Raw genomic sequence first — 15,597 nt, 5'->3', positions numbered from 1 at the left:
TTTCACGTGGTTCCCGTTCCATATATTGCTTTCTATCACCACAATCTCGTACTTTAAGGTACTTTAAGGTCGTATGGTATCAAACTTTTATCACTATGGGGCAACCAACCGTCATCCCACCGCCATGAACATCTGTCAGGGAGCTAATTAAGGTTATTTAATAGTGCCCATATGCCACGCCTCCTCTACTACCATCTCAATCGGTGATTGCGTGATTTAGATGTGATTTTCAAACCATCCCTATATAGACATTTGTTGAAGGTCTTGAATAAATGTTTACAAGTTTTATCTATCTTTATTCGTATACATTACAAGTTTTATATATCTTTATTCGTGTACATTGAGGTGATTACGCTTTAAAAGAGCATGGTTCCAATTGTTCGCTAATATTGTATGATACAGCCTAGGTATAGCTATTAATGCTTAATTAAGACTGCATGGATCAGAGGTGAGTAATGATGGGATATAAGCAACGCTTAATTTATTGGCTAGAAGGCACGGGTGAACATGTCGTGTTGTGCAAGTGAGGTCTGGGGATCATTATAAAGCTAGGCTCTGTGGCAACAGTAAATGGTGTTCCATCTTCATTATATATCGGTAGTTTCTTGTTCGTATATATCGTAACTTTACACAGTTGGGTAATACTTGATTATTCCTTTTAGAGAAGTACTGCTGAGTGTAATGTGCAAAGAATAGCAGTGCTGGCGTTAAGTATTTTGATCCCTTGCGTGGCTTGGAAGGCAGCACCAAGAACGTCGTGGCACAGGCTTCACTATGTACACACGATGGAAAATGAGCAGTTTAATACTAACCCGCATCTGTTGGTCGTGACGTCATGGCCAGCACACTCGCGTCAGGGCTGCCAACACGTGCACACTACACGAACCTCAGGCACAGACTGAATGTTCCTGCTCATGGTTTTGAATATTTTACTTTAATTAAAGAGTATATGAACACGGTGTGATGTATTTATTATACTTATCAGTAAAAGCCTAGATTGCTCTAGTAATTAATGTATTCTTCATTATGATATCAGTTGTTAAAAAAATAATAAATCGGCTGTAGGGTTTTTTTTATAAGTAACCTGCGCTCACTATAATTTTATTTTGTATAGTTTTGTTTGATTTACTATATATATATTTTTTAGTAATGTTAACACTAGTAGTATGTATGTATACACTAATGTGAGTACCTTATTTGCAGACGAAATATGCCCTGCTGGATGAGAGAGACATCTGCCTCGTTCAGCAATTCGCATTTGAAGCAAGGGTCGAAATCAACCGTGACGGGAACGGAGCTGCAATATATGCCTGGGCGTACGACATCAACCGTGGCAGGACCTCGGGCCAGTATGTCCACGACCTGCTCTGGTGAGACATTTCGCAGATTACGTGATCGCAGATTGAAGGATGGAAATACTCAATATTGTTAATATGCAATTGTCCTAGTTTGGCTCAGGTAGGGTCGTGAATCCCTCTCTGCGCGGTGCTTCAAATAACATTTTCAAGTTCCTCAGGGGATTACACAGACAACACGTACTGCATAAAACCAAACTACAGACTCAGGCAGACATACAACACATCAGAAAATTTGTTTGCGTAACTGAACACTAGAATGTTTGCCTAAAGGCGGGTTCACATATGCCAATTTGCGACCGAAATTGCAAGTTGCTAGAAGTATCGACTGAGCCCTTTTAGTCGGGAAAACGTCACACATAGCGCCGGGAAAGTATCGACTAGTTGGCGCCTTGGCTGGAAGTGAATGTAAACAAACAGCTACCCGCCAAGATGTCTTCCTCCAGGGACGATGCTGAAGCGGTGGTTGCTTTTCTTTTGGCGTACCTGAAGAGTCAACAGAAAAGAAAATGCCTGCGGATACGTCCCCGGTTAAGTAGAGGGGAAGAAATTAGTGTCTACGACACATTAATCTTAGGAAGGATCAAATTAAATCCTGACATTTCTTCATATCTTACCTTCAACAACACCTTGCATTGAGGGAAACAGTTATTGGAGAGTGGCAGTTATTTTGTCGAACGACGATTTGCGCATTTTTTTTTCTGTATAATTAATTTCTGGGGTCCCATATGTGTTCTTAAATTTCCCTCACCAACTCTTAATTAATATCTTCTCAACACTAGAGACCACATTTTCAAAGCTTACTCCGTGACGTCACAACGTAAATAAAATCGCAAAGCGACTGAACAAGACCAACATGCTGGTCTTGTTTTGCGACTGGTTTCTCCAGTCGCTGGACACCGATATTCGGAAACTCTACCGACTTGCAATTTCAGCCGCAAATTGACACGTGTGAACCCGCCTTAACATATCCCTCTTGACATTACGAATGATGATATACAAAAGTCAGAAAAATAGAATTACTGGAAGTGTTTGACACTACCAAATCTACAGACCCTGACAACATTCTAATATTCACCCTCAAATTTTGTTTCTTTTTCCCATCCTCCAGACCATCTGTGCACAATCTCTCTCGTTTATATCATTACCATCTGAGTGGCTTTTTGCAAATAAAAATCTTTATTCAGGACAGATGACCAGACTGACCCTGCCGGCTATCACCTCATCACACTGGTGTTGATGATATACACAATTAATCGCATTGATGCAGACCTTTAATGACCTACAGCATTGCTTTTGGCCTGGATGTTCATATGAACTGCAGCTCATTACCACATTTCATAACCATGACAGAACAACTTGACTGATGACTTCAAACAAATTAATGCTATTGTACTTGATTTTGCCAAAGACTTTTTGTAAGTTTCTCACAGAAGAATGCCATGTAAATTAAAGTACAGTACTGTGGTATTTCAGGCCTATTTCTTCAATGGATTATTGCATTTTTGATGGACAGGACTTCTTAACATGTTCTACTTGATGGTTCTTCATTTGTTGTTCTTGTTTTTTCTGGTGTCTTTCAAGGCCCATTTTTTTTTTTTACTCTATATCAGTGACCTTCCATTATTAACACCTAATTCTTGTATTTGCTGACAATTGTCTAGTGTGTAGAGCAGTAAAGACTAATAAGTAGCTACTGCAGACTTCTTCAGCAGGACATGGATGGCCTTCAACATTAGCACTACTTCTGGCAATTGTATTTCTGTCCAGACAGATGCAAAATGTTATGCTTCACACATCCACCACACATACACCCTCCATGATATACATACATACATACTACATGCATAAATACTTTGCTATTCATCTCTCCAGACATTAAATTCATCATAAATTTAACACCAATGTAGATTTCAGTTGCTCTAAAGCCAACAGAACAATGCTGTTCTTGAGGAGTAACTTGCACAGCTGTACATGAGACATTAAACACATGCTATAACACACTTGTCAGACCAATGCTTGAATACTGCTCTGTGGTGTGGGACCCATGCACACACTCACACTGATAAGATAGAATAAATTAACACCATGGAAACTACTTCAGAACAAACCATTACATCTGAAGAATGCCTTGCAGTACAGCACACCCAAAACAACAAATAAACAGGGATTTTCTTCATGTATACAGAGAAACAGACAAATTTTGTACAAAATCACAAACAATTACATTGATGCTGATTCCATGACTGAACAAACTTAGTACTCATAACTCACACAACCAAGTATACTAAACTTATTGTACTAAACACTGACACATTCAAACACTCATACTTTCCATATACCATAAAAGACTGTGAACAGGTTTCTCCAGTGTATTTTACACAACAGCATACATAAGACACATTCTGTAAACAAATATACAAGATGGCAATGCTTGACACTAGCAGACACATTTGATTAACTTAACTCTCTTCTATAATTGGTCACCTCTACACACCAGCTGACTGAATGTGCTTGTTATGCACCAACTATGGTACTCTTCACATTGATATTTGCAGCCAAAAACATTAGTGAGACTTCCAGGACCACTGAAATCTTAGTGTAGTCCATGTGAATGACAGGACAACACAGTTATGTATGAAGTATATTTCTTAGCTAGAATACAGGGTTTTGATGAATTTTTGTTTAGGCATTCATTATTTCCATTTGCTACACAGTCCCAGTTATCCCAGATATTGAAGTGACATATCAAAGAAAGGAATGTGGGATAGAGGGGATTAGCATGACAAATGACAAGGGTGTTTTAATGTAAATGTCACTCTTATGCAGTGTCTCCTAAAAAGTATTAGCCATTCCTTATCTTGACTCATTGAAATTGAATTGGAGATCAAGTAAATACTTGTTTTACCTATTATACCTATTATTTATGTTATTATAGATTATGTGAAAGTTAATTTCAGTGAATTTGATTAAGATTAATTTCTAGTCATCTTCATTATATCTTTTTATTTTCTAGTCATCATCTTTTTATATCAATTTACTTATACTTAAAAAAGATACTTTCACTGTTTTTATATAATCATCTTCATTATATCGTTTTATAAATTTACTTTTTCTTAAAAAAGATTCTTTCATTGTTTTTATATATATATATATATATATATATATATATATATATATATATATATATATATATATATATATATATATATACATAAAATATTCATATATATATAGTATAAATTAATTTATATGTTCATTTGATTTTTCAGGGAAACACACAGAGGAGGGATTGCATCAGGGTGGAGAGTAGTACATCTAAACCAGGTTACTGTAGACAATAGATTAGACAATCTAGCATTAGTGCCTGTAGGAAGCAAGCAGCCCCCAACTCCTTCCACCACCACCCCAAGGGACCAATCTCTCTACTGGGTCGCCATCCAGCAATTACCTGCAGATCCTGTGGAGGAGGTGAGTGCTGGATGATGGGGGAAAAGAAAGTGCTGGCTGGCAGAAAAAAATAAAGTAATTATACAACATTAATAAATAAGCCAGTTGGTTTGACTGAAACCATTTTTTTACACTGCCATATTATCATGTCAGTCAGGAACATCATATCAACCCTTGTGAAGAAAGACACTTCTCCACTTGCTTAAATTTACAGGCAGAGGGTTTTGTAGATAGTGTTCATTTTTTTTTTCAGTCACAAGGATATGCTTAAATTTTCAGGCAGGGTTCTGTAGATAGTGCTAATTTTTTTTTGTCACAAGGATACATACCTTCTGAACTTTAGAATTTGTAGGTAGTGGTTATATACTTCTGAACTTTAGAATTTGTAGGTAGTGCTTTTCTCCGTCAAAAGGATGAATACCTTCTGACTTGATTATTGAAAGTAGAAGAGACAGTTAACTGTAGGTTTCATAAGCTATTATTTTGTTTAATCATTGTTTACCATTTTATTTTTAATTCAGTTTTTTTTTTAATTCTTACTGTTACATTCTTTCCAGCAATATGGTGATTTTGTAGTAACACGATACTTTAATGCAAATGGTGAAGTAGTGGAAGAGGAAGAAGATTGTTATTTTGAGTGCCGATACCCTCCCTGCACAAACATAGAGAAAGAATTAAGGGAGTTTTCAATATGTGGGAGATGTCAGGTGAGTGTTCACATTCTTTTTATTTTATTTTTTATTTTTTGTATGGGGGGAAACCAGCAAAAAAGAAAAACAAATGGCCACTTACATGCCAGTTCCAGAGCAAGTCTGAGAATTAGCTGAAAGAATGGGATAAATATCTTGAAACCCCCTTCGTAAATGAATTTAGGTCATAGGTAGATGGAAAGCTGCATTATGTCTGATTTATTTTGTATACTGGTTATCAAAATATATATTTAGAGAAACTAACATCCTCGCAACATTTACAGGAAGCAAGGTACTGCGGCACATTCTGTCAGCAGAAGGATTGGCCGGTGCACAAGAAACTTTGTAGAGAGAAGCGTCGACCGTGTTTGACAGAGCGGCCTCCTGAACGTTAACCCACACCCACACTAGTCACACCCTGGGTAATAATAATAGTGTTGTTAACATCTTTGTAATAATAATATATTCATCTGTTTTTCATTGTGACCTTTTCACCATCATCCTAACTTTTTTTCAAGCCTCATTGTGTTTTTATAAGTAAAAAATACTCACTGGAGATTTTATCCTGAAAATATTTGAGATAAAATATTTGATTTTTACTTTTAAACTTGCAAGTTAAAAAATATTTGAAATATTTATTTTATTGCATAATTGGGAATTGGGTATAAAAATATTTGATTTGATATTTATTTTATTGCATAATTGGGTTTATGTATACAATATCCATTTAGATGCTGTACAGTAGTAGTACATTCTTCTTTTATTTAGTGTACAAATCCTTGATTAAAACCAAAAATGAAAAGAATTAAAACCAAAAATGAAAAGAGCAATTTTTAAACATTGCATCTTGCATTCACTGCCCCTTTATTTAATAAACACATTCAGTTCCGGGTGTAATTTAATGGTTTAATTGCATTAGGAAGGATCTATGGAGGTCAGAAAATAATTAGAGTTTTAATTATTTTGATTAATCTAAATGTAAATTTCTGAAGCAAATATGAAAAGGTGTCCTGGTACTGCAGAGATTAATCCTTTCATTATTATTAGTGTGAGATAGGATTTATTAGCAACTACTACTTTCTATATCTCTCCCTTTCCCCCACCCTCCTGGTCTCCCTCCTTTCCTCTCCCTCCCACCCTCCTCTTCTCCCTAATCCTCTCCCTCTCCCTCCCACCCTCTTTCTCCCTATTCCTCTCCCCCTCCTCTCTTTCCTCCTCCTCCCTCCCTCTCTTTTCCCTCCTTCCCTTCCCTCCCTCCTATCTCTTTCCTTCCCTTCCCTCCCTCCTCTCTCTCATTCCCTCTCCCTCCTTCCCTTCCTTCCTCCTCCTTCCCTTCCCTCCCTCCCTCCTCTCTCTCATTCCCTCTCCCTCCTTCCCTTCCCTCCCTCCTCTCTCTTTCCCCCCTTTCTCTTTACCTTCCTTCCCTCCCTCTCCCTCCTTTTCCCTTTTCCAGTCTCTCCTTCTCTCACCCTCCTTTACTCCCTCCATCCTTCACCATCTTTAATGAAAAGAAAAGATTATTAGCAGACCCATTACATAGAAAAAAATATTGCCCATTTTACTTAAAGCATTCATCAATATTTTGTTGCATTTTATTTGCCTACTTAAAGCACTCGTCAATATTTTGTTGCATTTTATTTGCCTAGGTATTAAAACTTTACTTATGCTGTAAAGATGCTCCTACTCTCCTCCTCTGGTCATAAATCTAAAAAAATTAACACCTCACTTAATAGTGTATGTTAGTTATCCCCTGTCACAGTTCTTTATTTTCTAGGTTGTCTCCTGTATATATGCTGTGACCAGTCCTGTAGCAAGGATTCAAGGCAGTTCTCCAGTACACAGTGGTACACCAGGTAGATTATATTGTAGGTGTTAACTATATCTTGACTTTAGTTGCTAACAAGATTGTCATGAACTTTATGATAATCCCAACTTTTAAGGTGGAAGCTAACATTCTACTTAAGCAGGTGTGTCAAGATCTGTTTTCATATACCTGTTTATAACAACATAATGGTTAAGTACGACTGTGAAATGAAGGAAATCTGTCTGACTGAGACTTTCATATAATGTTAGAATTGATATTTATTGAGATTTTTATTTTATTTTTAGTAAAATAAATTAGCCATTCCTTTATGTATATTTACTCATCAGTTAAACAAAATTCTGGCTAATCCATTCTGATAAAAATAAAAACAAATTGTGCAAAATAAGACAAAGTAATTGACCCTAACAGTGATGGCACAAGAATGAAAGGGTGTAATGTTGGGGAGTCCTTTGTGCCTGAAGTGCAATGCTTGCTCAACCATTCATTCCATGGGAGTTGTGCAGCAGGGCTGGTGAATGGTGGTGCCTAATGTTGCAATAGTGGGTGTGCAGATACAGATTTGTCATTATTTTCACCAGATGTACAAACACTTCGAAACCATGTCCTGTTAAGCATTCCTGTGTGGGAATGGTATTTATTGTGAAAATATTTATTCCATTAACTTTAGTTTCCTATGTCAACTCAGCAGCTGGAGGTGTGTTGTCCGTCCAAGAGTCACAGCTGGGAGATTACGAGCTTAATATTAAGCTGTGGACTGATGAGAATGGTGGAATAGTTAAAATCACTGCTTGTTATATGTCATGTCCTGTCTTGGAGGAGTTGGCAATAAACTTTGAGGAATAATATAATTTTTTTCCATGAAGTGTCCAATTAGTCTTATTATAGTCTTCTCTCTTCACAAATAGTCAGCATCAAACTTGAAATTCCATTACTTGCACAACCAATTTTTTTTTTTTTTTTTTTTTTTTTTTTTGTATGCAGCAAAATCTACTTTCAAAGCAGAATACCTCCACCTTTTCCATGGATTTAGTAATCAAGTTGCAGTGTTATTTATCATGGCATAACATTATTTTTGTATCCTTGTATCCATTCATGCTGTGCATTAAGATGTAATCAAACTACTATGAATTCACATGCAATGCGAGACTATAATGGCACTTCTTCCAAATAATTAAATACCTTAATAACTACCTTAATTTAATACCTTAATAACTACCTTAATTTAAAGAGATAACAAATAAGTATGATGGTTTATCAGTTATTTTTGTCACATGTTTACCATAAGTTGTTTTTTTCATGTGGTTTTCATGTGGTAAGTCTCTCCAGCCTCCTTCCTCCAAGCAGAACACAGACCTTTTAAAAGTGGTGATAAATGAGATCATGTTAATACTATAAACATTGGAAACCTTTTTTGGAATTGCTTATAAATACCATTAATGTTTTTTTCTGAACTGAAGGTCCTCAGTATTCTAGTTTACGCATAACTAAATTTATAAATTTTTGGATTTTTCTCATTACCAAAAGCCAGTTATGTATGTATATACTGCCTAATATTGGAAAATATATAATACTTGAAAGTCAGGAAGATATGCATTATGAGAACAGCCTTCATCATATGGAAACTACTTTTTTCTTTAGAAATAACCCATTTAAAAAGACGAAAATAAAGTAAAAGATTTGACAGTATTTATTATGTTATAACATATCACTTAGCCCTTAAGCAACAACTAACTAATGTTTATGCTACCAATTTTGTGTTAATATACTGATCCTCCATGCACTGACTTTCATATAAGCTTTTCTATAACACATGGTTTGGTTCATACTTTCTCTCCACACATGGGACACTTACACATGTTTATTGTTTATTCTAGTAGTATTAACACAATGAATTAGTAAAGATAAAAAATATTACCAGGTCCTAGAAATGAGAGAAAGATAGCCAATGAGTACAGTTACAATAATTGCTGCAATATTAACTTCTAACACAAATAACGTTTTTACTGCAGTGGTGGATGGTTCTTGTATAGCCATGTCCAGAATAGGAGGGCATGTGATGGGCTTAGTCAGAGGATAGGAAAAAGTGTTTTTTTCTAGGTAAGACTGTAGATGCATCACAAAGATGCAAAAGCAAATGCCATTCATGAAGGTGGCCTTAGGCAAATGTTTCACATCTCTACATTCCTGACAGACCTATGCCAGTGGACAGACTGTACTAGTTTTTGAGGCATGGGTTGATGAAGCGGTGGTTGTGTGGTGTCTGCATTCATATGCAATTTATCGCGTTGGAATACAAGTCAGTGCAAACCAGTGGCACAATTACTGTACACTAGGTGTCTAGCCTGCAGCAGTAGACTCAGGAAGAGTTTTTGGATTTGGTTTCATCTATATGGACTTGAATTAGCGAAGCCTCTCTTGTTTCCATGTACAATTTTTTTTCCTTTTTTTATTTGTGGTTAGGGATATGCACAGAGTACAAGTTTGCATGTGTGTAATTCTTGGTACTTCTACGTTCATGTAGGTAACAGATCGGAAGGCATTTATTTTTGTGCAAATGTATGGATTATTTCTAGCACTACATTTCCATGACAATGTATGTGGTGTCAACAGTGTTATTAAGTTTAGGACATCAGTTATATAGGTATATTAAAAGGAGAGAGAACACTGCTTATAATGAGTCAAATGTGAGACAAGTGCCATTTTGTACAAGTTGCCCCGATTGTGCAAACATTCACAGTAAGCAATTTCAGTCTATAAAAACACCATTGTTCCCAAACCTACAGAAGTCTCTGATTACCTTTTATGAAATGTCTAAAACAATAAGTACAGTTCTTGGTTTAGAGTTTTAATCAATATTAAATAAAGTCACAGTATGAATATCTACATGTTTATCATCTTGAAAATGCAACACCATTGAAAAATGAGAACAGTATGAATACCTACATGTTTATTATCAACTTGAAAATGCAACACCATTGAAAAATGAGATGTACATATTGCCAAAGTTGTTGGCCTTCAAACAAAGTAGCATTGGTATTGTACTTAGAAATTTGTTGATAATGAACGCCTGTTTTACTACTGGAAATGACATCGAGAGAACTTTGCTAGTTTTGTGGGAATATTAATCCAACCAGAGATTTATACAGGAAACCAGTTGCTAATAAGATGCATGATCCCCCTCCTCTACTTAGTCATTTCATTCTATTGTGTGGGTGCTGCCACTCGTTTTTGATTCTGCAAACTTGCCTTTTACAAACTGTTAATTCAAAAGAGCTGAAACTATTTACTGGATGACCAACAGTATTGTGGTATGCATTTACAGTAGAGGGAGAGAAGTATTCTAACTATCATACATTACATTAATAAATGCTGTGAAAAAACATTATCATATTAGATCAGTTGATGTTCCTCCAAATAAAATAAATAAATTTTCTTAGCGATTTTCTTAGTTTTGCCAAATAATGTTTGTTATCTTGAAAACTACACAATTTCTTCACTAGTGCTGACAAACTGAAGACACCAGGTATACTGACAAGTCTTTTAATCACTTTTCATAATATGACAGCCTTTGATTACACTCATTTTAGAATTAATTCCATATTTTGAGTATGTATACTAGAAGCTGCTGCCATTGCAAATATTTTGATGTAAAACTTGTTTGAGTTGATGAAACTTCGTGTCTCTATATCCAACCCAGTGGTCAAGTTAATATTTGAAGTGTCACATTCATGATAACTACTTGTCATTATCTTTGAAATTTTTACATAGCAAAAAATCAAATTGATGCTTATAGCCCATAATTGGGCAAGCCTTGAAGGATGCCTTTATCTACCAAGTTTTTTTGTTTAAGCATCTCCACTCATGTGACCAGCTGTGAGACTCCAGTAATCTGTTATTACATGAAATTGTGCTTTCTGGGATATTTGTTGCATAGAAGTAATGCTGAATACTTAGCAAAATTTGTATCCTTGTAGATACCAATTTTTAGTTTTTTTAATAAAATGATCATTTAAGATCCTTATGCAGCTCTGGAATCTGATGCAAAATAAACTTCACTAATTGTTGTATAGAAGCAACTAGCAATAGTTAAAGGTCCACAGATCAGGTTAATCACTACTGTGTGATTTGCTGTGATGCAGGTCCTTGCCACTCAAGACATAGGAGAATAAGGGGCTATCACTAAAGATTTTAAAGGTTGTTACTAATAGAAATGTAACTTAAAAACCATCTCTGGTAAATGTAAAAATGGCAATAATCATTTTCCTATGATATAATATAATTAATGAAAATGACAGTGAAATGACCAATTTTCCAGTCTTCTAATAAGAGTTGCAGTTGGCACTTAGTTACTTCTATCTAGCAAACACCAAAAAGTTAGAAACCATTTCCACAGCACAGGTAGTATACATATTCCCCCTCATTCCTGTTCTGAAAATCTTTCCAAGATACATGATCATAGCCAAACTCAAAAAAGCGATGGCTCATCTACCCATTAATTTATGTGGACATAAATAAAATGTATCCATTTTTATGCATCACACACTTCATGAGTAATGAACAGGTGTCCTTAAGTTAAGATGTCATTTTGAAAGCTAAAACTTTCCTGATACAAAACTCATAAAGAAATCATACTTCTGAAGACAATCCTTAGAAATTTTGAAATTATCCAACTTCATTTAAGTTAATTATTATTTTTAATATAAAGAACTTCCAACATATACACATATGCATGATTCAAGGTGGTAATAAATGATGAAATGCTTCATATGTAATGTATAGTTTTCACTACGTAACCATGAAAGAGTAATGCAAGTGGTCTTCTAGTGGGTTAGCACAAATCAAAATTTCACTCATTTATGTATCTGGATTGAACAAGTTTCCTTGGGGAAAAAAAGAGTCTGGCTTCCCTTGACATGTATGGACATTACTGAAATTTACCTTCCTGTGAAGTTTTTAATTTTCATGATTTTTGTTGTAATTCCATATAGGTAATGGCACATTCATGCAGGATTTGTGAAGTGGACCTCCAAGTAATTTCATTAACCTTTAATTGTAATTCTCAAACTGAAAGTATATATATAATAGAAATACATTTTAATTGAACCATGTGTTAATGAAGTTCCTAGGACAATGCCAAATCTAATTGCCAGTTAAATGCAAGGATAAATCAATTAACAAGATGTTCAAAGACAGAAACAATGGATGTATTTTTCCATCAAATGTTTTATCAAAGATAATTACTCTATCTTTATCTGACTTCAGTAGTTGAACATTCGCATCTGCAGTGAATGAACTTTGACTTCAGTAGAGAATAAGCTCTGAGGAAAGTGATATTTATTAGTGGCCTGACAGCATATGGGAATGACTGAACTGTACTGGGAAGATGAACTGACCTCATTAAAATGACTATGCTTCACATAAATCAAGACTTCTTACATACCATATTGCAACTTACAGTAAAATGCAATTCTGGTAAATCAAGTTTTATAAAATTATGTATGACTTTATCTTCCTCTATGATTATTAATTTTCATAGCACTATTTAGTTCCTAGTTAAGATCTTTGGTCCACAGTTCCTTTATTGTAAACATTTTTATTACATAAATGGGGGTGATGAATTCTTTGTGTGACCACATTTCAGGTTACCATAGTTTATTCCTTTATTATGTATATAATATTGGAGCTCTGTTCATGAGGATGGATTGCTGATCATTATGCCTTTGTAATCCTCAAAATATAGTTAACTTTGTATTGTGCATTATAAACAACCTACACCTTTATGCCAAGTGATAAAGATCATTCCCTTCTGAACATTATTTTAATTTGTAAGGATTCTAAGATTGGCTTCATTTTTTTTGTGCCCTCTGGTATGACCTAATACTGTAAGGTATACAAAATCCTGTATAATTTTGAGTTTTGCCATTGCCAAATAATGCATAAGCTGCATAGTGATATCCGAGGCTTACCATTGTTAATACACTTTAGCTAATATGCTAACATCTGGGATGTGGGAGAATTCAGCCCACATGAGGCTCTGTAACATAAGTGGCTTTTATGACTAGTGTGATACATCTTTGAAGTCATTTATCTGCTCCTACATAAAGACATTCTAAGATTATATCTTTCCGGTTAACAATAACTAATAATGATACTTACAATGAGTATGCAATACAGATGAATGCTGGACTTCCATGTATGTGCATTATGAAGGTCATCTGTAATGCACACAGAACTAAAGTAACAATTGTGCCAAAATTATAATTACTATAATAAGGCCACAGTTTACATTGTTGTGACAAAATCTCAGAAAATGCACTGTTAGCTCCTCTGTAAAATGGGTTTCCCAGTGACATGAAAACAGAGCATCACACAGCAACAACATCAAACTAATAAACTGAGGAATTTTGTGTATTGGCATATACTTCTCATATGAATTGTATTAATTTTTAAAAGATACATGATTTATTTAATATTGGTCTAAGTGCATAATCCTAGTATTGCATTCTTTATATGCCCATTTGTTCCTTTAAACAGTATTCATTAGCATTATTTATTTATAATGATAGCTAATATAGTCAGCAGCTTTTGCTATGTTGGGTACTTTACTAACCAATGTGAAATATTTCCTTTTTACTAATAGAGGTAGCATTTTTATATATTTGAATTAGTTACAGTTAATATGGATATATTTTTGTGATGCCTACAATACTAGAATAGTAGGTTAGGATAATCATTGGCTGCTCAGGCAGTGGTTCTATGGAAGATCTAGTTTACTTATTTGTTAAATTAATCTGCCAGTTTTATGTACACAGACCTTGCAAAATTTAATGTCTGCTTCCATTTTCTTAAATAGCACTTCATGAATGAAGTACTAAATAGGTATGAATGTCCATACTACTGTGTGAGCAGCCTTTCTCTCACAAGCATTGATCTCACAGTAATCCCCTAACAACTATTTCATTGAGGCATCTCAATAGGGCAAACTGCTTTTTTGCTAAACAAATTCTTTTAGTTCTAATATAGTTTGGTATTTCATTATTCCTATGGACATATGAAATTTAGTGTACTCACCAATCATTCCACTTGTTGAAAATGTAAGATTTCTGTAATTTGTGTGTAATGGGTACTCTCCGTCAGCTGAGGATACTGCCTTGTAGGATTTCTGTAACAATAGAAAAATGTTATTTTATAGCTTTCCAGTTATGCAGAAAAGGTGTCTTAAAACCTACAAAATGTTATACATTAATTACTGAGACATTTTTATATAGCTCAGGTTATTATGATTATTATAGCACAAAAAAAAATACTAATCATAAAATGCATGTAAACATTTCATTTAATGTTTTAAGCAGACAACATCTTGCATACATGTCAAGTTTCATGTATCTAGGAGAATATTAAGACCATTATTTAGATTTTTATTCTTTTTATGGGATAAAGTAATCATCTCTTTATAAAGGCTTGGAAAGCAAGGCCACACATTCAGTCAGACCAGACTAGCAAAGGTAATGAAACTCCTGACCTTAGTGTCAACTTTTTTGTCAGTGCCTTTCACAAATACCATAACCTTATTAATCATAGCTTTACATTTTGAGTATGAATGTAAATCATAACAGGCATTTGTAGTGAGTAGCTTATGATCATTATGTAGAGTTTGTTGAAATTGAGATTTGTGTTTGGTTGCCTGCTTTTAATTCACATGACCTGCACCATGGATTTTTTTTTCTCATGGATGTGAGGGCACTAGCAATATTTAACATGTTGATAGTAAGATATATTACTCCCAATATTTTCTCTTTGGGAATTTCTGCTCTCTTAATTTGGAATAAAAATGTAACAGATGCATACCCAAACCCACACACAGGACACACATCACCACATACACATATTCACACACCATACATACAAATCTTGTGTTTATAAATCCCTGTTTTGTACCACAGGGAATTGTTTCTTTTCTAATAAGCTAGGTTAATGACAAGCTTAGCTGATAATGACTTCTAGTCCTACTAACACCAAATATATGTTTATTAATAAAATACCAAGCCTTTTTTTTAATTCCTTGTTACTGGTAATTGTGCAAATTTCATTATGGTCCAAAAATAAGAGTCCTTAAGATAACAGAACCTACAATAATTGTTTCATATTTAGTCAGATAATAGTACAAGGAAAATACACCCAAGGATCATTAAGGGGCTATCACACTGGCCTATGATATGCAGAATGAGGAACATCCGCCTGAGGTAAGAGGAATTTGTGCAACATTGGTGGGGCAAAG

General features: G+C 34.8%; 1 protein-coding gene across 2 annotated transcripts in view; it reads left to right on the top strand.

Moving 5' to 3' along the window:
- The window catches only part of LOC123504021 (zinc finger MYND domain-containing protein 19-like), a 67,276-nt gene extending 51,918 nt beyond the window's left edge, over positions 1-15,358 (top strand). The window contains exons 2-6 of one of the 2 annotated variants that reach the window (XM_045254232.1): positions 1,204-1,370; positions 4,628-4,826; positions 5,363-5,512; positions 5,779-5,916; positions 7,269-15,358. In XM_045254232.1, coding sequence (XP_045110167.1) covers positions 1,204-1,370; positions 4,628-4,826; positions 5,363-5,512; positions 5,779-5,889 — 627 coding nt within the window. In that variant the 3' untranslated portion in view covers positions 5,890-5,916; positions 7,269-15,358. The remainder of the gene's footprint in view (positions 1-1,203; positions 1,371-4,627; positions 4,827-5,362; positions 5,513-5,778; positions 5,917-7,268) is intronic. The other variant, XM_045254233.1, reaches the window with a different exon arrangement.
- The last annotated feature ends 239 nt before the right edge of the window (positions 15,359-15,597 follow it).

Source organism: Portunus trituberculatus, chromosome 15 (assembly GCF_017591435.1).
Source record: "Portunus trituberculatus isolate SZX2019 chromosome 15, ASM1759143v1, whole genome shotgun sequence".
Classification (NCBI taxonomy): domain Eukaryota; kingdom Metazoa; phylum Arthropoda; class Malacostraca; order Decapoda; family Portunidae; genus Portunus; species Portunus trituberculatus.
Note: the sequence above shows the minus strand (reverse complement) of the source record. Positions and strands in the feature narration are given on the sequence as shown.